General features: G+C 33.9%; 1 protein-coding gene across 5 annotated transcripts in view; it reads left to right on the forward strand.

Annotated features, from left to right (window-relative positions):
* Nucleotides 1–26,170, forward strand: part of CTNNA3 (catenin alpha 3) — a 1,641,479-nt gene that overhangs the window by 1,492,016 nt on the left and 123,293 nt on the right. For all 5 annotated transcript variants that reach the window (XM_045783571.2, XM_087863076.1, XM_087863075.1 and 2 more), the window contains one exon: nt 8,022–8,203. In XM_045783571.2, coding sequence (XP_045639527.1) covers nt 8,022–8,203 — 182 coding nt within the window. The remainder of the gene's footprint in view (nt 1–8,021; nt 8,204–26,170) is intronic.

Genomic DNA, 26,170 nt, shown 5'->3' on the forward strand with positions numbered 1-26,170 from the left:
CTTTTTTGAGGCTCCATGCAGATCACCACCTTTAAGTTAACAACTTTTCTTTTCAGAGAAAGGCTTATGCTGCAGCCACATTTATCTATATCTCAATTATAACCATGCATGTGAAGATCCCGAATGAAGTTGTTTCCTATGGCCTTCAGCCACACTTATCTATTTGAGAATTACCATTGTTTTGGTTTTTACTGGTAAAATTTGCCTGAACTACTTTATCTCTTAGTCCCAAAGGACCCAGCATTGAACCTTCAGGTATATATATCCAAGGAGAAGCAGAAGTGTCACTGGTCAGGGATGTGGCTGATAGAATGGCATTTTGGGATAAGAGAGTTGACTATATGGCCTCTAAAATCTCTAATGCCACCACAAAACTGGAACATAGAAAATATTATTTTCTCATTGTTTTTTATTTTGAAAAACTTAAGCATACAGAAAAACTTAAACGTACTAGTGCAACATACACCCATATTCCCATGACCTAGATACAGCAATTCTTTTTTTAAAAAAGATTTATTTATTTGAGAGAGAGAGAGTGGGGTAGGGGCAGAGGGAGAGAATCTTCAAGCTGACTCCCTGCTGTGTGCAGAGCCGAAGGTGGGGTTTGGCATGGGGCTCGATCCCACAACCCATGAGATCATGACCTGAGCTGAAACCAAGAGTCAGATGCTTAACCGACAGAGACACTGTCACCCACTAGACTTAGCAGTTTTAACATATTGCCAGAGCCATATTTGCTTTTTTTTTTCCTGAACTACTTCAAAGTAATTTGCAACATCTGAAAAAAATTATCACTTCCTAATGTTGTCTAATACCCAGTTTATATTCAAATTTCTCCAGTTGACTCCCAAAGCAGCATTTATGTTTTCTTAGAACAAGGACACACATTGGGTTCACAAATAAATATTACTATTTTTTTTCAAATTAAAATTAACCCTAGTGCTAAAAACTGCCTTTCAAATGAAACCATAAATAAGGAGATATAATGAAAAAAAAAAAAGTAAAGAAAACATTGCGAGGGTTTCATTTATAGGAGACAGGCATGTGTTCCCTATAGGCCTGATTTCCATGGTTGTTAAAGATGGATATTAATAATATCTACCTTAACTAGTATTATGTAATTAGGATAACTTTTCAAAAGTATTTAGCAAAGTGACTGGCACAGGGGAAGCATAAATAAATGTTAATCGTCCCTATTCTTATTATCGTTAGAACATAATCGATTAAGTCTGATAATGTAATAGTTAACTGTTTTGACACAGCCCCTGAAGCCTGGTAAAGTTTTATAATAAAATGAGATAGTTTTACACCTAAGGGAGCTGTTAGTGTAACTTATGAGATTTCAAGAGTGTTATTTTTCGACAGATGAGGAAACTGAGAGCTTTTTAGAGCTAATATATTTGTAAATTTGATTTAAAGGGCTATGCGGAAAAATGTAAAAATGTGTATCAGTCCTTCAGGCAAAGTCCAGTTCCAGTCCCTAAAAATCATTTTAAAATATGATGGAAAACTTTTCTTAATGAATTCTCAGGAATATGTTTGAAATCACAATTTGGTATGCTGAAAATATCAATGCATAAACCTTTTTCATGAATTTGTTCTCCAAATTTTATTGAATTTGAATTTCTGCCAGCAGCAGTTCACATTCTCTAAACTCCAGCAAAATGTTATACTATTTATATTCCTTATATATTAAAACACACCATTTCCCAAATGCCTTTGGGCTTATTAAAACACACACACACACACACACACACACATAAATGCTGCTATTAAAGTTGATAAACTCTGGAGGTACAAATGACAACACATGGATTTAAAGACCAAATCTGCCACTAACCAGCTGGATGATATTTTTCATGTCATTTCTCTTTCCTGGGACTCAGTTTCCTTATCTGCAAAATAAGCAATTTGGATTCTGGGACTTCTGAGAATAAGAGAATTATAATGACTTTATATTTCTATATGGTTTGTTGCTTACGGCATGTATTTACTCAATATAATTTACTTGGTTCCTGCCTAAGCTCTGTGAGGTAGCTAGGTGCGTATTTTTAATGGTCATTCCCTATAATATTATGGAAGTTTTGGAGGCCAAGTGAAGACATTTATATACATCAATCATAAGTACCATTTACTAAATCCCTAATATATTCCAGGCATCATTACTTACAGAGGTAATTCTAATCGTCAGAAAACCCATAATAAGTTTACCATCATGTTAACATGTGATAAAATTGGGGTTGAGGATGGTAAAGTTACTTGCTACAAAACTAGCACTTGGCAGAGTGGGCGCTTGGACGGAGGCCCATGTGACAACTTTTTTTGCATTTTTACTATCAGGACACCTTTTTTCTTTTCTTTTTGTCTTTTTAAAAAGATAATGAAAGTCATGGAAAGTGTTTAAGAAATAATGTAAGCACATTAATATTTTAAATAGTGGTAATGAGCATAATGAAATAAAAAGCAAATGAAAGGAAGGTAAGATTGATTGTGCTTATTAATACAGTCATAGAGAAATAATGAGGACCCACGTTTCAGAGTGGACAGGAAAAAATGTAGAGGAGAAATTAATTTCTACCTTGGAGAGACAGAAGCTTGAAAAGTATGTAAATGTAGATGACAAAGAAAATGTAAGCTCAATGCTACAAAATTTTAATCCCATAAGCCAATTCTTTTCTCCTATTTCTATTAACAACTATAAATTCTTATCATATGCATGTCTTACTTTCAGGAAACTTACATGCTAGGGGAAGGAGACCAATAAAACACAAATAAACATATATGTAGATACGTATATGAGGGAGAGAGAGATCACTATTATTTTGAAAGGTGATTCTGCTTTCAAAGACCTTTCTTCTAGTAAGATAAGATATATACATATTCACAAAAAATTAGACTACAAGAGAGAATAATATGAATATCTTGAAGGGAGAACTGATAACATGTTCTGAAATTTTTAAAAGAATAATTATGTACAGCTGGAGAAAAAAGAGTATGGACTATATAAATTTGGCTTGAAAATAGAATTAAGTTTGGACCAACAAAGATGGGGAGAGGAAAGATTAGCAAAATCATTAATGGGTAATATCTCAATATATTTACCTGCAGCAGCAAATAGTTTAGTTTAGCTTGAGGGCACAGTGTATGAGAGGAAGTAAGATAAAATGACACTGAAAAGTGGTTAGGGGCAAAGGTTATGGTGATCCCTGAGACCCAGTAATTTTACTCCTAGATATATACTCAAAAAAAAAAAAAAGCACCAATATGTCCACCCAAAGAAAAATACAAGAATAGTCACTATTCATAACAGCCAAAATGGAATACTTCCCAAAAGATCATTAATAGAAACACATAAATAGATGGTGTACATTTGCACAGTGGAATTCTGTGTGTACAGAGCAAGGAGGATAAGCATACTATAACTCCATGCAACACAATAGATGTATTTCAAATATATAAATATTGGACATAAAAAGCCAGATACAAGAGTACATATACTATCATTTCATTTTTATAAAGTTCAAAAACAGGAAAATCTATAGTTTTGGAAATCAAGAAAGTGACGGTTCTTGGGAGATAGTGACTAGAATAGGTCCCAAGGAGGCTTCAGGAGTGCTGACAAACCTTTGGTTTCTTGATTTGGGTGCTAAGTACAAGGATGCACTCCGTTTGTGAAAATAGTTTCAGATGTGCATTTATGACTTGGGCATTTTTCTATATGAATTTTCTACTTTAGTTAAAGAAATTAAAGGATGGTATTGGAGCAATTAATATTCTTGATTCAGTAAGGAGACGTAGAAGCTGTTGTCTTAAGCTGAAGAATTACACAATTCTATTAAAATCAGAAAGATTGAACCAACTGGTAATAAGACAAAAGGATTGAAAATGAAAGAGAGAATTGACCCGAACTTGTATAGCAGTACTGGGAAAAGAGACAAGGAGACGGATGTGATAAAAGCACTGGAGATGAAATGGACCAACTTTCCATCTGCCTAACAGAATGAGATACATAAAGAAAGGGAAACATTTTTTTAAAAGAGATTCAAGACTGGGTGGCAGGCAGGACTACTGAAAAACACAAAAATCAAGAGGATAAAGGATTTGGCAAATGTTAGCAAACTACCGTCAAATCTGGCTCATCAACTATTTTTGTACAACACATGAGCTGGGAATGGTTTTTACATTTTTAAGTGGTTGAAAAAAATCCGAAGAGATGTAATTAGAATAATATTTAAGACACATGAAAATTATATGAAGTTGAAGTTTCAACGTCCATATGAAATTTTTTGGAATACAGCCACACTCATTTGTTTGCATGGTGTCTCTGGCCGCTCCTGCCTTGCATAGCCCCAGAATTGAGTATCGCCCTAGAGTGCTGTGGTGTGGCCTGCAGAGCATAAATTATTTCCCATCTTGCCCTTAACAGAAAAATTCTGCTAACCCCTGCTTTAGAGCTAAAATTGTAAATTATATATATGTCATATCATATATAAGGGCGAGTGTGTAGATATAGATATAGAGAGATATAGATACTTGAAAATGCCTAATATGGTAATAGGCAAATACAACGTTTGTTGAAAAAGGAGGATAACGTTAGAAATTGCATTCTGAGGATCACCGTATGGAGTGAAGAACTGAGCCTGTTATTGTAATTTAACAGCTGGCATTTAAAAAAACTAAAGAAAATAAAAAGTGCTTCATACACATTTGTTCATTTGCTCTCTAAGACAACCTGTGAGGTGCATATCATTGTGTCTAGTTCACAGATGAGGAAACAGATTCTAGAAAAAATGTGACTATACTTTGGAGCATAATTGCATTCAAAAGTAGAAGGTGACAGAAATACCATTGAGTAGAACGGGAATATTTCGGTATATTGTGGGCTCATGTTTGTTGGCGTAATAATAGGACAAAAACTCTAGAGCCAGAATTTCTAAGTGTCCGTACTGGCTCTCCACTTACTAACAGTATAATCTTGAGTTCATAACTTAACCTTTGGCACACTCGGTTTCATAATATACTAAAATTAGGATAGTAGTATAGTTACCTCATATGGCTGGGACAAAGAGTGAAGTTAAATATACGTAAGATGCCTGGAAGAGTGTCTGGCGTATCTGATGTTAGCTATTTTTGTCTTTGGCAAAAGATTCCAAAAATCAGTCGACACACAATATACTCTCATTTGGATGGCAGTGAGTCAAAAAGTCTTTGATAGCTGCTTATGTCACAGTTCTACTCTATAGATTTGAGCAGGAGCAGAGACATATCGCCAGCCAGCAGTAACATCAGAGATCCCACTTACCTGATTTGTGTTAAGCTTTGTTTCTTTGCTTATCTTGCACACAATTATCCAATGAGGGAGTTTTGCTCAGAATTCCTACATGTGAAGTGTTCCCTTAAGTCTCGTTTTGAAATGTTCGTAGTGATTCAAAATGATTAATAACATATAGTAGATCATTTACAGAAGCACTCAAAACCTTCAGGAAAGGTGCCAGGCAGTCGTTTAATGCTTTTTTGATGTTGTTCCTCCTGTGGGAGACTGAGAATTCACCAGAACTTTCCATTTCATAAACTGTCGCCCAACTTTTGGCCCTTATCCTGTCAGAAGTAAACATCTGGTGATTATAATTCACCGTGTGAGTTGAGATGTTATTAAGGAAATTGAGTGCAACCGATGAGACTCCTGTGCGTGACAGGGTCAGCCTCAGTGCTATCCAATAATCCACTCTGGTCCCTGCATGGCAGGTGGGTAGCAGCTGCAATTACTGTCATTTTATGTCTGGAGAAACTTAGACAGGAGGGTTAAGGGACTTCCTTAAGGTCATATTGGAAATCAGTGGCATTCCAAGGAACAGAACTTAGAATACACTTAACCAGATCAACTCTTGAATAGTTTTAACTTTTTTTTTTTAATGAGGATAGTGAATAATTTTCCACCATATACCAGTGTATACTTCAAAATTATTTATTAGATCCCGATTCATGGATTTATTTGCTCTGAGACAAAGACCGTAAAAAGAGGTCCCAGTTGAATCTACCTTCATCTATTATTATTTGAAAGTTTTAACACTTTTTTTTTAAATGAAAATGGAAAGAATGGTAATGACCAATAGTCAAGATGGAGAAAATTCATTTTGATTTTTGAGCTACTTTAATGGGTTAGTAGCTTATAATTTACTTAATGTGCTTGCATACTATTGATTTCAGACATAAGTGAGCTGTGTCTTCATTTATGTGCCTTGCTATGTGCCAGCAGCAGAAAAAGTTGCTTTCCTTTTAGTAGACCACATTGCCTGAGAAAGGAAACTACAAACCATTCAGATTCTAAGGAAGAGACACCTCTGTAGTTCATCAGTTAAAAGCCCATTCTCATAGCTTAATTTAATTCTTCAAATAAAATAATGCAAAAAGTGAAAATTTCAAGTGCTAGGCATGGGAATATATTTTATAATTTTGTTACTGAATAGGAAGTAGCCATCATTTACTGAACATTCGTTATGTGTCAAACATTATGCTAAGGAATTTAGAGGAAGCTTCAATTTGGAAAGCTTCATATTTTATTTTCATGACTACATTAGAACTGAAGCATGGGTAATCAATGCTGAGATTTCACAGACACCAAGTTATTTTAGACCTTGAGTTAGTCTTATAAAAAACAGATAATAAATGGCAGACACCTGATATTGGTTCTTTAATATTCATTATTTTTTGTTGGATTTTCCGTTGACCATTCTTGTAATTCCTCCATTCATATATTTAAGCTTTTTTGCTCCTGTACACTATTGATTCAATAAAGTGTATTTCAGCTATTTTGAGCCTAATGTCCAGAATATTTCAAAGCTTTTTGAGGTGATTTTCCTTATTTCCCCATATGTAAATGTAAAAGGGGCTAGAATCTGGAAATATATAGGCATTGCGTGTATCACGTATTCTGTGTGAATAATAAATAAGTAAAATTTACTTAAATGATTTATCATTTTCACTACTCCCTCTGAGGCCCATGCACTCATTCTATTAGAATGTATATGGATTTTTTTTTTTTGAGAATATGATTGCACAGGATGCTGCATGCAGTTTTATGGCCTTGATACTATCAAATCACTTTTACTTCGATATTCTTCGTTTGACAAAAAGTTATAGGTCCCAGGTGCTAATGCTGTGAATACGGTGGTTTAAATGTTTCTACCCTTCCCACATTTCAAACTGCAAGTGGAAAATGCAAGTTGCATACTGTTCAAAATTTGACATATCCAAAGAATAATACTAAGCCAATACAACAAGTTGACTGTGCGTGGGAGAAGAGCACCTCAAAACTCAGGATTCTAATTAGTCAGGGCTGCCTTAATAAACCCTGCCCAAAACATTTTTACTCTTCTCTCAAAATAGTTTGTATGCACATACGTACTTGAATGTGTTTAATGTACAAAATGCCCATATATATCCTAATGATTTTAAACATGTGCTTATCTAATATATATGATTTGTAAATGTATACTATTATTGTTTACCAATATATATTCAGTGTTTGTGTAAGGATCTGTCTGAATGTATATACATACATGGATAAATAGAAATTATAATGTCAATAGACATTTCCAGATACTTTTGTTATACTCCTACTTTTGAAGCATATTATTGGTACAATTAAATAAGGTATATTCTTTTCTAATATATGAGATGCATTATATTATGCCTGAATTAATTTAAAATTGTATTGCATTAGAAATTTGAAAAGTCTCACATTTATATTAAGGAGCAGAATTAAATATGTCCAGATACTAAATTATACATTGTTATTCTCAAATTTAACATTGTAGTTCTAGAGCAAACATTTATAATTTAATAGATTTTTCATAGGAAAAATTAAGCCTAGAAAGTTTTGATTATATGACTTAAAAAAACTATGACATGTCTCTGTTATTAAATGAGCAAGTTTAAGAATATCCTGTAATGACCACTTCTTCCTAAAATGCTTTTTGACATAGTGTAATGATTATTAATCTACTTATCGCATGTTTTAGGCTAAGATGACTCAGTTGCCTGAGGCAGAAAAGGAAAAGATTGCTGAGCAAGTTGCTGATTTCAAGAAAGTAAAGAGTAAACTGGATGCTGAGATTGAGATATGGGATGATACCAGCAATGATATCATTGTTCTGGCCAAGAAGATGTGTATGATTATGATGGAGATGACAGACTTCACAAGGTAATTATGTGGAAAATGATGCATAACACTTATAATGGGTAGAAACATTTGTCACAGTAGTGAAACCTAAGTCTCTCTAAGTGGCAGTTGCTAAAAACCAAATGGTGGGAGAAACGCAAATAATATAAAATTAGAAAGTTGTAGGTGTGTAGTTCTAGAGGTTTTGGTAAATAAATATGGCAAAGTTTCTCATAAATGGCCAGAAAATGATTTTAGAAATCTCCTTTATATCCTCTCACCTTAGGAATGTTTTCTGCGTTTCATATTAGCCTATTATTTTACAAAGAAATTGGTAAATCAAATTATGATTTTGGTTGGAATAATCTGAATACTTGATTTCCATAGCTGCATAATTTTAGTTGTAATGATTTATGTGTCATCAAGATTAGTTTTATCTTTTGCTACTGAGATATCCACCAAATATATTTTAAATCATGGTGACTTAATGATATACAGGAAAGAATCATACATTATGTGTAAATTCTGAAAGCAATACAATGTTTATTATAGCGTCAAAATATTATTTTATAGAGCTAGCCAAAGAGCAATGAAATAATATAGTTCTTGCACTACCAGTTACTAAAATATACAAAACTACAATAATTAAGGTAATTTAGTGTCGGTGTAATTTTAAAAGCCACAGAGCAGAAGAATACTCTGAAGCAGACCTGGTACACTTAGCAAAACATGCATTTATATCACCATACATTATACACAAATAAAAATTTTAGATGGAGTAATAAATGTAAGTTTAAAATCGTAACAAATGAAAAAAGGTACACAAAGCTTTTACTTATATTAAGATTGAGAAAGGCTTTCTAAGCATTGGAGAAAAAGGAAGAACTTATAAAAAGGATTATTAAATTGAACTACATTAAAAAATTCTGTAGATCAATAGAATGTCCTAAACAATATCAAAATATAAATGGATAATTGGGTAAACATTTGTAACAAAAAAATAACAAAAACATGATGTCATTTATATATAAAAAATACTTAAAGACATTATAAAGAATAAAAAACCAAATATTCTAGAATGGACAAAAGACATGAGCAGATAATTTGCCAATTTCTCCCCATAAAAAATATGACCCATAAATCTGCGAATAATATTCAACCTAAAATAATTTAAAATAAAGTAACTTAAATTTATAAAACTGGACAAACTTTTAAGATAGGTTTGTTATAGGGAGGGTATCATGATGACTGTTCATTGCAGCATTATTCACAATAGCCAAGATATGGAAACAATGTTGGTGTCCCTCAAAAGAAGAATGATATATATCATATATATATGATATATATAATATTTTCTTTACATATATATATGGAATATATATGATGGAATATTTTATATATATGGAATATTTTTTTATGTGGAATCTTAAAAAGAAATCAGAATCTTAGAGTAGAATGGTGGGGACTGAGGGGTAGAGGAAATGGGGAGATGTTGGTCAAAAAGCACACACTTCCAGTTATAAGATGAATAAGCTTTGAGGATCTAATATACAGTACGGTGACTATTGTTAATAATACTGTATTGTATACTTGAAATTAGCTGAGAGTAAATCTTAAGCATTCTCACACACACAAAAAAAGACAACTATATAAACTGATGGATGTATTACTTAACTTGATTGTGGTAATCATTTCATGATGTAAACATATATCAAATCCCTACCCTGTACACTTTAAATATATTACAGTTGTATTTTTCGATTATGCCTCAGTAAAGCTGGGGGGGGAGAGGATAATCAAAACAGTTCAGCGATGAGACCCTTATGTCCAAAAAGACAGAAACAGAAAAATAAAACTGTAATGCAACACACCAAATTGAAATAAATTTCAAAAAATACCATATGATCCAGTAATTTCACTACTGAGTATTTACCCAAAGAAAATGAAAACACTAATTCAAAAAGATACATGTACCCCAATGTATATTGCAGCATTATTCACAATAGCCAGGATAGGAGGCAACTCAAGTGTCCATTCATAGATAAGAAGATGTGGCATATGTACACAATGGAAGATGGCAAAGCCTTAAAAAAAAAAAAAAAAGATCTTGCCATTTTCAACAACATGGATGGACCTAGATGGTATTAATGTAAGTAAAATAGATTGAGAAAGACAGATGCCATATGATTTTGCTCATGTGTGGAATCTAAAAACCAAAACAAATAAATAAACAAAAAGCAAAATCAGACTTATAAATACAAAGAACAAACTGATGGTTCCCAGAGGGAAGGGAGTTGAGAGTTGGGCAAAATGGGTGAAGGGGTGTGGGAGATACAGGCTTCCAGTTATGGAATGAGTAAGTCATGGGAATGAAAGGCACAGCACAGGAAATATAGTCAATGGTATTGTAATAGCTTTGTATGGTAATGGATGGTAGCTACATGAGCATAGAGAAATGTGCAGAGAATTTGAGTTAATATGTTGTACATATGAAGCTAATTTTGTGTCAACTATATTCAAATAGTAAAAAGTTGGAGGTGTGTATTCTTAAAATCTGGACTTGAAATCAAAAACTAAGAGGAATGATAAAAGGGCTGAGGAATGTAACAAGTTCATCAAAATTAAAGAATTAAAAAAAATCAAAAACGACAAATTATAAAGTGTCCAAAGGAAAATAGATTCAAATAAAAATTCCAAAGGGGCATTGAAAACAAGCAGGAGATTAACTATGAGACAGTGATGAGATAAAAGTAAAGAAAGAGGAAAAGAGAAAAAAAGACTGAAATGGAGAGGAGGCAAAGAAGCTCCAGTATACATATACTCAGACCCTTTGAAGAATGATTTAAGAAATAATAAAACAACTAATATTTAAAAGTATAAATTGAAAATATTTTCATATATAAGACTAAACTTGAATTTATGTATTGAAAGATGTTAACATATACCTAGGAATTTGATGCAGACAACACTAAACATACACACATTTTCCTCATATATAAAAATATTAATATATTATACATAATATAATAACACCCACTATATGTGTGTGTGTATGTGTGTGTGTGTGTATGTATATATGTGAAAGGGAGAGAGAGAGCAAAGTGAAACCAGCTAAATTATAATGATTTATGAAAAGCAGTTCTTACCTCCACAAAGGAGAGGCAAGTACTTTTAACTTTGTATGATTTCATTTCTTGCAATTATCTCCATACCTCTAAGCAATATTCTTTCTTCTCTAAGATATAATTTATTGGCTTTTCCTACAAATGAGAATGCAGATAACTTAGAGGACTTCATCTTCTTTTCCCCCCTCCTTTCCTTAGTTTAATGAATTTATATATTTTCATTGTTTTTATTTATAATCCTTGAAAGTATTATTTTATTCATAACTGGTTTTTTGTTATATGTGTTGGTTATATCTCAACTTCCAATTATGTATGACAAAAAGATTCCCACGTTCCTCTTCTGCCTCTTACTGGTCCATTCTGTATCTCATTCATAGCCCAACTTCTCTCCACTACGTCTTCTTTTACATTACTAAGTAATATTTAAATTCTTTTCAATAATTAAATCCCCTATGCTTATGTTATAGGTTGATTCTGAAAATAAAGATTAATAAATAATATTTTATTATGACACTGATACAATTAACCTAGATAGGAAACATGCATAAAAGAAACATTTCCTATAAAAAGTTGAATTAGAGTTTAGGCATGGTTTAAAGTGTCCACAGATTTATATGGAAAGCAGCACATTATAGAAAGATATCTAAACTAAGAGCTGTTTTAATATTAAATATTTAGTAAATATTTAGAGTGTATATATATATTTATAGGCAAAATGTAGAACTAGAAGTATAAATAATGAAGGACAAAGCCATGAGAAGCAAACTTCCAAGAAGTGGGCAGAGGAAATAGAATTCCATAAAAACAGAACACTCAAGTGATCATAAGAACATTTGTAACATGAGAAGGATTCTGGGCCATAGTTAAGGGAGTTTCAGTGAGTGATCAATGAGTTGTTTTACTTGAAGAAATTTTAGTTAAGATGAAGATTGAAGGGGCACCTGGGTGACTCGGTCAGTTAAACATCTCCCTTCGGTTCAGGTCATGATCCCAGAGTTCTGGGATCAGCCCCCCGTTGGGTGGGGCTCCCTGCTCAGAGGAGAATCTGCTTCTCCCTCTGCCTCTCCCCCATCATGCGCTAGCACGCACTCTCACTCTCTCTCTCTCTCAAATAAATAAATTCTTTTAAAAAAATGAAGATTAAAAAGATAGTATAATTTTGGCAGTTCTCAATTTGTGGGTACTTTTGTTTGAGTAACTTCACTAAACGGTGAAAGAGAAAAACAGTCATTAAAAGAGGTGGGTGAGAAACTAGTGGATAAGAAAATAAAGATACTCAACATAGTAACTTAAAGGAGGTACAGTTAAGACAAGATTTTGAAATTTCTAAAGGGAGAGAGGAAATAGGAAGGGATCGAATGAAATTGGAGAACAGGAATAAAAAGCTATAACCAAAAATGAAATAAAGAAGTAGAGCATAAACACTGAGAAACAGGGAAAACAAACAAACAACAAAAACAGATATGAGGATAAGCCTTCATGACTTTAAATGGCTGTTCCTTCTTGTCTTAGCTGAAATGTTCTATCATAGAAGCCTTTCTTGGCCATCCAATGTAGCCTTCCTTCCCAACCTGTCTCTATATCACAGGATCCTGTTAACTTTCTTTTTAGCAGTTCCTACATCCTGGATTATCTAGCCCATTTATTTATATATATTCTCTGCCTCTATATCCCTAACAGACTATGAGATGTATGAAAGTATGAAATTTGACTTTATTGTTTTATACCCAGAACTTATAACAACCTCAGCAGTATGTATACAAAGTAGCTGTATATATTATAGCATGTGTACACGTATGTATATATGACAGTATATAATATATACTGGTTGAATGAATTAGGAAATTTTTTAAAATAATTTAAATTAATTAATAAATCAAAGAGAAAAAAAGAAATTGCAACTTGAATTCAGAAGGAACCAAGAATAAACAAATGAAAACCCAAACAACAATGGAGTAAAAATAAGTTTAAGCTCTTGAAATACACTTTTTTATTTTTTAAGTTTATTTTTTTAATTCAAGTGTAATTAACATACAATGTTATATTAGTTTCAGGTGTACTATATAATGATTCAACAATTTTGTACATTACTCAGTGCAATAAATGCACTCTTAATCCTCTTAATCACCTTAATCACCTTAATCACCTATTTTACACATCCCCCCAGCCATCTCCCCTCTGGTAATTCTCTATAGTTTATTTTCTATATTTAAGAGTCTGCGTTTTTGTTTGCCTCTTTTTTACTTTGTTCATTTGGTTTGTTTCTTAAATTCCACATATACGTGAAATCATATGCTATGTGTCTTTTTCTGACTGACTTATTCCACTTAGCATTATACCCTCTAAATCCATCCATGTTGTTGCAATGGCAAGATTTCATTTTTTATGGCCGAGTAATATTCCTGCGTGTGTGTGAGTGTGTCACATCTTCTTTATCCATTCGTCTATGGATGGACATGGGTTGCCTCCATATCAAGCTATTATAAATAATGCTACAGTAAACATGGTGGTGTATATTACCTTTTCCAAATAGTGTTTTTGTTTTCTTTGGATAAATACTCAATAGTGAAATTACTGGATCATATGGCAATTCTATCTTTAACTTTTTAAAGATTTATTTGTTTATTTGAGAGAGAGAGAGAGAAAAAGAGTAGGGGTAGGGAAAGAGGGAGAGAATCCTCAGACTCTGCACTGAGCGTAGAACCTGTCACCTGGCTCAGTCCCAGGACCCATGAGATCATGACCTGAGGCAAAAACCAGAGTCAGACACTTGACTGACTGAGCCACCCAGGTAGCCCTCTATTTTTAATTTTTTGAGGAACCTACACACTGTTTTCCACAGTGGTTGCAGCAGCTTGCATTCCCACCAACAGTGCATGAGGCTCCCTTTTTCTCCACTGCCTTGCTAAAACACTTGTTGTTTCTTGTGTTTTTGATTTTAGCCATTCTGACAGGGAAACCCACTCTTTTGTTTCTTCCTTAACCCTTACATAGATCTTAAGGGTTGAACACTAAAGATTTTAATTTTTAATGCCCATGTGCCATTAAGAAGAAACATATAGTCAGGGGAGCTTGAAGCAAGATCCTTGCAAAAGTCAAGAGCTATGCCTCTAAAAGGAAACTAGAAATAATTCCATGGACCAGCTTGAAGGAGCAATAAGAAAGTTTTGTTTCCTTGGAGTTTAAGTCAATAATGGTTATCTTTAAGAGATAGAGACCGCAAGGATATGACCTATTAAACTGATGGATTTCAAATTACATATATTCAGAAATGCTACCTCTAAAGTAAAGCATTAAGATGCAAGAAACAATGATGCGCAAAGAAATCAGAAAAACTGTTGGTATATTCAAATAGGCCTTGGAAGAAAAACAACAATGACAAGAGAAAAGACCATTTGAAGTGACCACCCTGTGCAGGGACCCTGTAATTGGTGGAGATCAGAGTGAAATGGTCTACTTTTATATTCAGGGAGAATTGAGAACATTAACATTAGTATAAATAACATTACACTTTGCTACCTAAAGAATGCGTATAATGTCTTTTTAAATTTCTGAGAAAGCTCTAACACAAAATTAACATATCAGTAGATGAAAGTAATATAGAGAGGTTGGAAGTTAGAAAATGAGAATAAAATTAGAAAAGAAAATGGGGAGTGCATAAAAAAACTAAAAACATGTTAAAATCATAGTAGATACATTAGTATTTGTAATATGTAAATGTAGGAAGCTTAGTTGTTAAAAAAAATGTAAGTACAACAATACCATAATCACTGATGTCAAAAAAACTATCATTATCTATCTATCTATCTATCTATCTATCTATCTATCTATCTATCTATTTATTTGTGAAGATTTTATTTATTTATTTTAGAGAGAGTGGGGGGAGGAGCAGAGGTAGAGGGACAAGCAGACTCCGCACTGAGCGTGGAGTGCAACTCAAAGTGCAACTCAATCTCATTACCTGAGATAATGACCTGAGCCAAAATCAAGAGTCAGATGCTCAACTGACTGTGCTACCCAGGTGCCTCTATCATTTTTACATAGAGGCGTATAGGAATCTTTTTTCAAGGAACCATGGAAAGTAGGAGGAAATCTCTCTCTAAAAGAGGAAGGAAATGTGATGAGCACTAAATAATGCATGAAACTGTTAAATTACTATATTGTAAACCTGAAACTAATATAATAATATGTTTTTAAAATATATATATATTTAATTTTAGAGAGAGAGAGAGAATGCATGTGCCTAAGAGCAGGTGCACCTGAGTGGAGGGAAGGGAAGACAGGGAGGGAGAGGGACAAGCAGACTCCGTGCTGAGCGTGGACATGGGGCTCAATTTCAGGACCATGAAATCATGACATTAGCTGAAACCAAGAGTTGGATTCTTAACCTACTGAGCCACTCAGGTGCCCCTATAATAGTGTATGTTAACTGCACTAGAATTCATATTTTAAAAAGTGAAAATAAAAACTAAAAAAAATAACGGAGGAAGGAAATGTATGAATAAATAGAGGGAATTTGATGGTGTAAATGCCTGATGACTTCCATTTGCAGGGCAATGTCAACTGTGGAATATGAGAAAGCATAAAAAGGCAAACATAGAATGAGAGCTTGAATAAAGACACAGAAAGATATTATAAAGTTAGTCAACTAAGAAGATCATTCATTAATTCATTTATGGTTCATCACCCAGTTTGAAACCTAAAATATTCATTAGGAACAGAGTGAATAGATTTTCCTTTCACATGTTCTGAGAAAACTGGAAAGTTGGATTTATCTGAATTCCTAGGATGGAAAGGAATTTGCAGCAGGATTCAAAGGGATGAGAGAATTTAAACTATTAGAAAAGACATATTGAAACAACTGACTGCGTCCAGACGGGAAAGGAGGGAAATGAGGTCAAGAAATAGAACCAAAAGTGGAAAGGTAGGGATATGTCACCAACAAGTGATGAAAATACAGACTTCAATGCAGTTTTTCCTGCTCTATTTCCCTCCCAAAGCTATACTTTGAGCAAACTTAGAAAAGAATGCTGAATATGTCTTTGGGAAGGATGCTCAGTGACTTTGAGGGTTTTGTAATCTGTAGCTGGACTGTTAGAAGAGGATTCACAACTCCACAGAGTGGTAACTCATTGGAAAATAGACACATTTCATGTTTTGCAAAAGCTAAACAGCCCAACTTTCTCACAATCCATAGGTGTCACTGCCAAAGGTGTCCACAGGACAGGAATAATATGTGTTCAAATTGCCATAAAGGAAGAGTAGCAAAATTGAATGTTGGACTCTGATAATCTTTTGTACTTGAATTGCATCCAGATTCAGTTTAATTTCAGTTCGTATAGAATGTGATAAATCTCCAATTGTTTTAAAATGGATACAACCCTGTTTTTCACTCCTTTTTTATTCCCAGTTCTGTTTTAAGAGGTTTTTTTTCAGACACTACAATGTTTTTCTGAGCCTTAAATTTATCCGTTTTATATATAGGCTGTTTCTAAGTTCCACCCACGTCACATTTCTCTCACTGCTGTTGTTTTAGCTTCTTTGAAATGGGACCTGTAAGGATGGGGGTCCTAACTGGCAGGGCAGTGTTTATTAACAAGCAGTAGATATTTGGTAGAATAGTACAATCTTTGTCCCACACACAGAGTTTAAATGGTTATATATTTTTAAAAATAATAAAAAGAAAAAAATATACATTATCTTTTCTAAAGTGTCACTAAATATTCTAATTTTCCTTAACTACTATTTTATTATCAATAAGAGGCATAAGAATAGTAAACTTTGATAATGCTTACTGTGTACTTGACTATGATAAATAAGTATGTTTTCTCATTTTTGTCCTCAGTACAGTTTGATTATTACATTCTCCATTCTATTATTAAAGGAACTGAGATTCATAGAGGTCAGATAGGTTGCTCAAGGATACACAAATGAAGTTGAAATTGAATTGAAGTGAGTCCAGCTTCAGAATCTGTGTACCCACTCATTGTATTACAGGTCTTTACCCACTTGCTAAACACAGAGCAAGACCCAGTCCTTTCCTCATGGGGAAGACAGACCAATTGGAAATAACAATTGTGTATAATGTGTTGTATGTTCTAGCTGTAACTCGGTAGGATTTCAGAAGAGGGGGGTTATCATGGGGAATAGAGTAAGCTGAGAACAAAAGTATGAACAGGTGAAGTTTGTATTAAAATTTGAATGAAATACGGAGATTAGATTGTGGAAGGAGATGATATAAGTGAGAAAACCCACAAAGGTGGAGGCTAGAAGGTGGGAATGGGTCAGATCCATTTGGGGGACTCTAAGAAAACTATATAAATCCAATACGAAGTTAAGATGAGCATGAAGAAAGTGATAGATTATAAAAAGACCTTAGAAAATGGACAGGAGTTTTTGTTGTTGTTGTTGTTTTAAGAAGTAGGAAATGGGGAACTATTCAAGAATTGGGATCACGATGGTGGCATGACAGAAGGAAAAGAAACCTAATATACGTAGGAAGAATGATAGCACTTTTGGATGGCACTAGCTGAGACTCAACCCGTGGGGGTCTAACCACCATTGGGAAACCCATATAATTAGATAGGCTTTGGAAATTCTGGTATAGGCTAATAGAAACTTTGTAAATTGCTGGAAAGTACAGTACCAGGAAATGGAAAAAAATACTCCTGTAAAATCTGATGTAGCTATTTCTGAGCCTTGGCACAAGCCCTTCAGCACACTGACCATTTAGTACTTCTTCCAGTCTTAACTGGAGACACAGAGATTTTACTCTGGTTGTCTGTGAACAGTTACAAATGGAATGAAGCATCTCTGTCACTACCATTGTGATACATTCATTCCAGAGCAGAAAAGTCAGGTTTTAGTTTTTTAAACATGATTTCTCCCTGATGAAAGACCATCCACATAGTCACACAATGTATGTTACATTATTTCAGTGAGCCTATGGAATCTTCTAAAACTCAGCATCCGTTTTTTTCAGAATCTGGTACTTTCTAGAATCAGACTTAAGGACTTAAGATTTGCGAGAGGGAAGTAAGTTTTTCCCTTGTACTGATTAGTTTCCCAGGAAAGCATCTTCCAAACTCCTGCCTGGAAGATAAGGGTTCTGGGGGCAGAGATGCAGAGAGTAGAAGGGCTGGAAGTCTCTCCATTTACTATTAAGTATTCATGCATTCACTCAATACCCCTGTCGTCAGTAAAAGGTACTCCGCCGCAAAGTAAGTCTACAGACCTCCGATGAAAGACCATCTGTTTTACTCTTTTCAGAGAATTATCTCTAGACTTTTCTGGAGGTGAGGGAGAAGCTGATATTCAGTGGTGTGGAGTAGGTGAGGGGACCAAACTGCCTTTTACAGTCCCTCCCTTCACCCCAAATTTTAGTCATCCATGAATCTTTCTGTTTAAGTCAGTTTCATCCTTAGTTTTCCCACTGCTGGTTTGGACTCTGGCTTTCTCAGGTTGACTATATAATTTACCACTTGTCATCTGCTTTCTAGTTTCCTAATAGTTCTTGCTGTTGTCTCTTGTCCCATTCTGTTCTTTCCATCCTAGAATGTTTAGATCTTTAAAAGAAAAAAATAATGCATCTGTAGTTTTAGTGGGACTTGGAGAAAGAGAAAAATTATATACATGTGACAGTCTGTCATCTGAACCCAGAAACCCACTAGGATTTATTAGGATTGTGAAAGTTTTCTCTTTATGATATTTTAGAGTTTAGATTATTTATGAATGTTTTCTTCATAAATTGTGCCCTCTTTTCCTTTTCTCACCTCAGGTAAATTCTGAGCAGTATCCAAGCAGTATCTTGACTGAACCTAAACAGTTCCCACATTTCATGGTTTATGTAACTCTTGAGAACATCTCATTTTTTTTCCTCATCTGAACAGGAGACAGGCTCTAGGTAAAACTTCCTAGATATTTAATTGTACCTTGTATGATCATTTAGGATGTATTTTTTAATCCTTGCTGAAAAATTATGAAGAAAAAGATAAAAAATGATAACTCCCCCTTGAATAAGAAATAAAAACCATCATATTCATCTTTGTCAAAAAATTATGATTTCTAAGAGTGTATCAACTTTAATGTCAGTAAGTTAAAAAATTGAAAATACCTAAAGTAATACTGCTTTAAGTATTATTATTATTATTATTATTATTATTATTATTATTATTGTGCAAGTGGGGGGGCAAAGGGAGAGGAGAGAGAGAGAATCTTAAGCAGGCTCCACCCCTAGCATGAGCCAGATGCAGGACTGGATCTCATGACCCTAAGATCATGACCTGAGCTGAAATCGAGAGTTGGACGCTTAATCGACTGAAACACTCAGGTGCCCCTAAGCACTATTATTTTCAAAACTATTTATTTGGAAATAAACCAGGAGCTAGATCCATCCTCATCAACTGTATATTTTAAGACACAATGTGATATTTTAAAAAATGTATTATTTTGACAAAATTTGTAGGCTTTTTTAGAGTTTTTGTTGGTTCATTTATGTAATCTCTACTGAATATCAGGCACTGTCCTTGGTATTAAGGATGTACTAATACCTACAGTGGAGGATTTTGAACTAGAGCAGCATAAGATACAATGGGAGAAGGTGAGGAGAATAGGAAGATGGGCAGCAAAGCAGAGAGGTGAAAGAAAAAGATCTAAAAGAATGATAGTAGAAAGGAGTAGACATGGTGGCAGCAGAAATTCAGCTCTGAGAGACTGCAGAATCTTGCTAGGAGTTGAGATATAAATAGGGAAATTAAAGATTTGAATGTTTTTCTCACCTGGGCTACTTATGCCCAAGATTTTGAAAAAACATTTCTGGCTTTCCAATTAATAACTTTAAAAAGACATTCATTTTATATTTGAAATAAATATATCAGGGAGAAAGAGTTATTTTTCTGTACTCTATGATGATGGCTCACTTTTTTTCTTGTTGGGCAGTATGTGAGAGCAATTATAAGGTATTATCTTTGACTTTTCCATGAATATTCTCCCTGTAAAAATTAGGTTTGTTTTATTTTGTGAAGTCTTAAATCACTGGAATCACCATTCAGTAATGCCAAGGAGAAATACTTTAACATAAATAAGAATGATTCTGTATGCCAGTTATTTTTACATGATAAAAATTTACATATATTTTGATATGATAAGTAATGGGTAAAAATTCAGCTTACATAACATCTTAGTAATTGTTTATTAAAATCGACTGAGAGTGAGAGCACAGATACTCTTCCCTGAAATTTGGCATTTCAATGTCTGGTTGTAGTGAATTTATGAGACAGCTGTGTCAATTTCCAAGTGGCAAAACTGTCCTGTATTGTATGAAAATGCAGAGATTACAGGTGGATAGAATTAAATTATACATTGTCTTAAGCACAGACAATTAAACTATTGGAAATGTGGGCATAAACAAAGACCACCCAAATGAGAACATACAAAGACTATTTATTCAGAATGTGCTATAACAAAGTACCTACCATCACTTGCTTTTGGCAGAGAGTCAAAGGCAGGCAGAGAAGACAGAAAGCTTTAAAATAGAAAAAAAAAAAAAAAACCTTTAGGCATCTCTGATTGGAGATTGTTGACATAAGAAAGAGGCAGGCAGGCTAACTAGAAGCAGGGCATCATGTTTGGGGAACATACTTTGCTTTCTCTGATTGTTGCTGAATTTAAAGCGAGGCAAATATAGGTAGACCAGCTGTCATTGTCAAAGGCTTGCCCATTCTTTGTCGTTGTTAGAGAGCCTGTGGTTTGGTTTCTTGACCTAGTTGCTGCGGTTTGTGGGTCAAAGCTCTATTGTCATATTTAGTGTGGCCATTGTCCATTTGTATGTTCCGTCTATCAGAAATTTAACTGATAATAATTTCTTTGGGATGGTGATTTATAGATAATTGTATAAACAATATTGAATTAATTTTATATTCAAAAACAAAATATTTGTTTTTTTAAGAAAAAAAGCAATCTGTGATAATCTTTATCCTTAACCAATGATCCAATGAGTTTAAAAGTAATTAGGATGACTGGATTAAGAAGTTGTGGTCCAGTACTGTATGGTGACTAACATAATATAATAAAAAAAAAAAAAAGAAGTTGTGGTCCATATATACAATGGAATATTATTCAGCTATCAAAAAGAATGATTTCTCAACATTTGCTGCAACATGGTCGGCACTGGAGGAGATAGTGCTAAGTGAAATAAGTCAAGCAGAGAAAGATAATTATCATATGGTTTCTCTCATCTATGGAACAGAACTAGGAAGATCGTAGGGGAAGAAAGGGATAAAGAAAGGGGGTGTAATCAGAAGGGGGAATGAAGCATGAGAGACTATGGACTCTGAGAAACAAACTGAGGGCTTCAGAGGGGAGGGGGGTGGGGGAATGGGATAGACCAGTGATGGGTAGTAAGGAGGGCACGTATTGCATGGTGCACTGGGTGTTATACGCAACTAATGAATCATCGAACTTTACATCAGAAATCAGGGATGTACTGTATGGTGACTAACATAATATAATAAATATTTAAAAATAAGTAAAAGTAATTAATTTCAATCATAGGAGAGAAACTGAGGGTTGCTGGAGGGGAGGGGCGTGGGGGCATGGGGTAACTGGGTGATGGACATTAAGGAGGGCATGTGATATAATGAGCACTGGGTATTATATAAGACTGATGAATCACAGACCTGTACCTCTGAAACCAGTAATACATTATATGTTAAGTAATTGAATTTATATTAAAAAATACTAAGTACAAGAAATAAAAAATAAAAATAAAAGTAACTGTTTAAAAAAAAAGGAAAAATGAAACATTCCAATAGAAGACCTCTATGAATATAACTAATTTTATCAGTCTTATTCCTGCTGTGTTTCAGAACTCTTAATTAGTGCAGCTTGGAGTTTATTTGCTCTTTTACAGTACTCTGATGAACATATTCTATAAATAGGATCTTCCCCCCACATTTGATATCTTGAATTCTCACTCCTGTTTCTAATTCCCTCACTTCCAAAACTTTTAGTGCCTTATTCTCAACCTTTTTATGTTCTCTTGTCTCAGATCCTTCGATTTCTCCCCTATTTGTTGCCATTTTATTTTTTTTTCTTAGATAACCTAGACCAGTTGGTCTATATGATAACCATTCTCTTTGAAAATCTTGATCTCTTTGTCTCTTCATGCCCACATGACACCAAGCATTGTCTTCTGTCCTTTGCTTGGGCTTTCAGATTGGAGTTTCATCCAATCTTTTCTTATGATCAAGTCTGTTTTTGTACCAGGAGATGCTCCAGAGGGAGGGAACCTCAGAGAGATACTAAATTCCTGTTACTCTGGTATATAGTTGCTTAAGTCATTTTTAATTTGGGGTGAGAGGGATCCTCTCTCTAGTTAAATTCTCTTACTTCCTCTAAGTTTTCACCCAGGGTTCTCTACCTTTGTTACAAATATTAGCCTCTACAGTTTCCATCCCTCACTTGGAATGAATACTTACCTTGAAGGCCATCTTTGAAATTTACATTTTGTGACCATATTCTGTGACTCTGAGTGGGAATTGATCTCAGTGCCCCTACCTTATCTGTCACAGACTCATTAACCAGGTCATTTCTGGTTTGTCTTTCCAACAAAGGCACTGATCATTCAGGTGCAACTATATAAATATTAATTATCACTATTACTGTAATTACGATGATAGAGGCTGCCTTCTTTTGCTCATACAATGGCAGAGTGGCTGTTTAATTTTACTTTCTCCATGGAAACTTACTTAGGGCTTTCAAACTTTAATGTTTATTGTGTTAGATTCTATTTTTATAATAAATATAGGATTTGTGTCACAGATTCTAATTCATGGAACTTTATTGGATTCAAATATTTTTTGTCTGTATATAATAACAAAAGAAAAACAAATAAAAGAAAGAAGGAAGAGAAAGAGCCATCACAATTCCATTATTGTAGAACCCGAAACAGTGTTTTAAATTAGATATTTTTGGCAATTAAATGCTTTGGAAGGGAGAGATGAACTTGAGGTTTCCTTAGGAAAACATCCTGAACCCCCCAAATTCCGTCATTGTCTTCAAATAATATTTCCTTATGTCCTACAGGGAAAAGTTAAAACTTCAAGAAAGGGTTCCATCAAATTTCCGATCTGATATAATTGATATTATGCAAGAAAAATAGAAAAAAACATGAAAACAAATTATTTGTAGGAAAAAAAGTATTAAATATATTATCTTGCCCTTTGAACATTAAGTCATTTCTATTTACCATAATTTACTCACATATATAGGGAACTTATTCAAGCTTGTTTTAAGAATAATTTATTGTAACTATTTGGGACCTACAAAGTGTTTTTAAAGTTCATTAGCATATCATGGCCTTGGAAAGAGAAGCTGAATTAATTCACGTAAGATATTTCACGGAAGTCTTGATATTTCAGTTTAAACAGATACTAAAGCTATCTGTGGATTCTTTTCCAAGTACGTAGTTTGAAGGCAAACCAAAATGCAATGATATAAAGGCCAAAAAGACATAAAAGATGTCAAAGATTCATTGAAGTATTTGCTCATTCATGTACTCATTTATGCACATATTTAAAAATATTTAGTGAGCACCTACCTATCATACACTGGGTTCTCTTCTTCATAAAAAAAAAAAATCTAGATTTGGATTCAATGTCTACCCTCAAGGACTTATAGAAATTAGTGAAGGAATAAGGTAAGAATTAGGAACCCAGGAAATGACCAGCTATGCACTGAGAATTAATAAAGTCTTCACAGAAAAGGAATTATTTGAACTCAATCTTGAAGAAGGAGTGGGAGTTTCTTAGGTGAAGAGGAAGAAAAGCACCCCAGAGAAGGAATATGAAATGTAGGGCATGATTAGAAAGGAAAGTAGCAGGAGAGAGCACTGGGTGCGTTGGGAACACATCACGAAGGGCTTGGAATTGGAACTTCACCGTATAATAACCTGAGGAAGTCAAATGATGTAAGGTGACTCTCGTGTTGTATATGAAAAATAAGGAAAAACAATGGTGCTATTTTTTTTTAACTGGGATGTGAATTTAGGAAAAGTAATTTTGAGGATATTGAGTTCAAGTATAGATTTTTGGATTTCAGATAAAACATGCAAGCAGAACTATCTAATTTCCTATTGGAAAAAGGAACTAGAGTTCAAGGTAATATTGGGTACAGATCCAAATTTGGGAATTATTCTCAGAGAGATAATTGCTAAAGCTGTGAGAGTCAATGAGCTTTTCAAGGGAGGCTGTCTGAAAAAAAGAAGAAAAGGAAACTATAGTCTGGATATTACAATCTATTTAAAAATTTAAAATATTATAATATCAAATATTCATTTAGTCTGCTTTTCTTTCATAAATTATTAAAATGTTCTTGTACATTGTCTATTCTTCTTATAGGAATGTGATAAAATATAATTTTTATGGTATTTTAATTTCCCAGGAATAGGAATATTTTATAGGTATTCATGGAATGCCTGCAGACCCAACCTGCCATGTCTTAATGGAAAATATAGCTGTACTTCCCTCCCTGTTTTTTTTTTCCCCCAGATTGGAGCTTAGTGGTCTAAAAGAAGCTATACCCATATTTTTAGAAGTTCTTACATATAACAAAAACAGGAATGAAAATTTAACTTTGAATCTGTACCACAATACCCTCATCTGCAATAGAGAGAAATAATAGCCACAGGGTTTGAGCAATTAACAGTTTCTTTTTTATTTTATTTTATTTTATTTTATTTTATTTTATTTTTCAGTAGAGGCTAGAACATTTTATACTGTTAGAAGAAAGTTTCAATAAGTTATCACTAGAGATACCAAAATAAAAACAAATAAATTAATGTGATTTATATATATTTTTTGTCTGGTGTTTGGCAATAAATATTGGCTTTGGAATGTAACACATAAGATTTGAATCCTGACTTTGTCACTAGATATTTTTTGTGGTGGGGACACAGAACTTGCCCTATCTCAACTTCATTTTTTTTGGGGGGGGGCATTAAAATGAGGAAAGCAAAACCTCCCTGATATGTTTGCTGTGAAAATTATATAAATAATGCATATAAAAAATGCCTGGTGCAGAGTAAGGACACAATAAATGGTGACTATTACTTTCAAATGAATTCAAATTCTTTAGAAAATAATTTGAAAAAGACTTAGGAGAGCGTTGGTGTGGTATTTTAAATTCCTTACGGAATCGCACAAAACCTAAACTGAGAGAACCTGGGACACACCCACATGATGCGCGGTGGATGAATTAGAAAATTTATCGTCAACACCTAATGACAGACAGGTTGAAAATATTTTGGCCATAAAATGACATGGATCAGTCATCACAGATATGAATTTATTGTTCAGTAATATTAAAAGGGAGCCAAAGGGTGAAGTACAGTTGAGGTGATACAAATCCTATAGGAAGAAGAATAAGTTATATTCTTGCCAGAAATGAGATACAAGCTCCTCAAGCAGGCATTTCTAATACATTTCAAACTAGGAAAGTAGTTAAGGGTGTTGTTTTAAGTAAGTATAAAATCTGGTTTGTATGCTCTTGATTTTTCTGGATGAGAAAATGTGATCATAAAGCAATGAAACTCTACATTAAAAAAAAAAAAGTAATCTGTCTGGTTACGTTTGTAGGAACACCATAACTAACATCATGATATCCCTTGAGGTCTCCCTCCTACAAAATACTAGATTAGAAAGGGCAGATTCGAGCATTGCAGGAGTGTCAGTTTGCCAGCTGGCCATCATGTGTTTGGTGTTTAACAAGGAGTATTGGCTGACCTCTGCTGAAGAACATGGATAGTGTCTGGGTACCTGAGGCAATTGCAATCCACAGGTGAAAACACAATCTCTCAGATTTGTAATGGAATACCAAGAGATGTCAA

This window comes from Ursus americanus, chromosome 6 (genome assembly GCF_024610735.1).
Source record: "Ursus americanus isolate L20-20 chromosome 6, mUrsAme1.1.p, whole genome shotgun sequence".
In the NCBI taxonomy this organism is placed as follows: Eukaryota; Metazoa; Chordata; class Mammalia; order Carnivora; family Ursidae; genus Ursus; species Ursus americanus.